The sequence below is a fragment of the Austrofundulus limnaeus genome, unplaced genomic scaffold, assembly GCF_001266775.1.
Source record: "Austrofundulus limnaeus strain Quisiro unplaced genomic scaffold, Austrofundulus_limnaeus-1.0 Scaffold337, whole genome shotgun sequence".
Lineage (NCBI taxonomy): Eukaryota > Metazoa > Chordata > Actinopteri > Cyprinodontiformes > Rivulidae > Austrofundulus > Austrofundulus limnaeus.
In genome coordinates this window covers 718538-720507 of record NW_013952739.1, presented here as the reverse complement: position 1 = coordinate 720507, position 1970 = coordinate 718538, and the positions used below count along the sequence as shown (strand labels likewise).

The following is a 1970-nucleotide window of genomic DNA, read 5'->3' as shown; positions in this document are numbered from 1 at the left end:
GGAGGAGGAGGAGGAGGAGATGAAGGAGGGAGTGGAGGAACCTCAGCCAACTCCTCAGCCGGACCCTCCCCCAGGTGACCACAGAAACCTGTCAGACCAACATGGAGCTCGTTCAAGTCTTTAAATTTAAACTTTTCTCTCCTCCCTGAAGCCCGTCACCCAGCAAGTCTCTGACCTCCGCCATGAGAGCGCCGCCAGGTCGCAACGCTCGCCGCAGCCAGGTACGAGGCCCCGCCTCCTCTCAGCCTCCCTCTGCTCCTGGTCCTCCTCCCCCGTCATTCCTTGCTGCCTCACCACTTCCTGTGGCCTCAACAGGAAAAGGGAAGTTCTGCTCAGCCTGGGAGGAGGAGGAGGAGGAGGGGGTCATTGAGAGGGTCCATCAATCTCTCTGGCACATGAAGGAAGCTCTCTGCTGACTCCTGAGTGTCAGCTTCCTGTTGTGGTCCAGACACTCAGGTTCTGCTGCCGGGTCCAACAGAACCACCAGCCTGGGATCAGAACCTGAACGGTCTGAAGCCCCACCAGGCTCAGCTGTCAGTTTCATCTTTAACTCTACAAACTTTGATTTCACTGTAAAACTTTAATGAGTTCTGTTTCCATGCTGCTGCTTCAGATGCTCCTTTAGCTGCAAGGAAGCTAAAGCTAATTAGCTTCTACCCAATGTAAACACAAATTACACCTGTTTGAGTTTTTCATCAAATTTCTATTACACAAATACTGAGAAGAGCTTTAAGAAGTACTTTACTCCAATTAGCTTAAAGATTTGAACGTATCCTTTTATATTAGTTCTGTTTCACTGTTTTGATTGGTTAGCTGGTCACTGGTACGACCAATCAGAAGTGAATAAACTCACCTCTGGATAATTAGCTTTAACTGTTAGCAGCAGCAAAACAAAAGGTTGGCTCCAGGTGTAAACCTTAGTTGTTAGCTTTAATGGTTAATTTCAAATAGTAGCTTCTGATGCTAGCTTTGGTTTTAGCTATAAGAGGCTAGCTCTGGATTTTAATTTTAGCTTTGATTAAAAATTTAAATGCTAACTTTGGATTTTAATTTCAGTCGTTAGCTTCATATTCAGATGTTAGCTTCAGTTGTTAGCTTCCGATGCTAGCTTAGGATTTTACCCTCAGTCAGAAGCAGCTGACATCTTTGGTTCAGTTAATTCAACACTTCATTTTTTCTTCATGAGTTCTAAAGTATTTTTTATGTTTTGATTGTAACAAAAGTAAAAGTTATGATTAGAAACAGACTGTAACAAAGTAAAAGTACTCAGATACTACATACCTCTGACCAGAACTTTCATTATTACTGTTAAAACTAATGAAGGTTGTTATAAACTGACAGAAGTTTAATATAAAATATTAACTGTTTCTCCCAGACTCTGAGATTAGACAGGTGATGATGGACAGGTGAGGACAGTTAGAGGAGGAGTTATAAATAACCAACATGGTGTCTGGCTCCTCCCCCCTCCATCACTCTCCTCACATCTGTGCTGTTAGCCGACACCAGAGAGGACACAAATACCCCACCTGTTTCAATATAAGTACACACACACACATATATACTGTATTAGTTCATTAGTTCTGATTAAACATCCTGATTCCATCATCTTAACAAGGGTGGGAGGGGCCATGTCAGTGGGAGGAGTTACGTAAGTGGGCGGGGTTAAACTAAGCCTTAGGGCAGCTTCAGAAATACAACAATTTGCTTGTTTTGTTACTAATTAAATTTAGATTCTTTCTTTTCTTTCCTCAGTTTTCTCACATCATACCTTCATCCCTCCTCTTCTTCTTCATCCCTCCTCCCCCCTTCATCCCTCCTCCTCTTCATCCCTCCTCCTCTTCTTCATCCTCCCTCCTCTTCTTCATCCTCCCTCCTCTTCTTCATCCCTCCTCCTCCTCTTCATCCCTCCTCCCCCCTTCATCCCTCCTCCTCCTCTTCATCCCTCCTCCCCCCTTCATCCCTCCTCCTCC

At 44.4% G+C, this 1970-nt stretch overlaps 1 protein-coding gene across 1 annotated transcript in view; it reads left to right on the top strand.

Moving 5' to 3' along the window:
* rreb1a (ras responsive element binding protein 1a) overlaps window positions 1-1970 on the top strand; it is a gene marked incomplete at its 5' end in the record, with an annotated part of 14528 nt that continues 12558 nt past the window's right edge. The window contains 2 exon segments of the mRNA XM_014022619.1: window positions 1-74; window positions 152-221. Of these exon segments, the coding sequence (XP_013878073.1) occupies window positions 1-74; window positions 152-221 (144 nt within the window).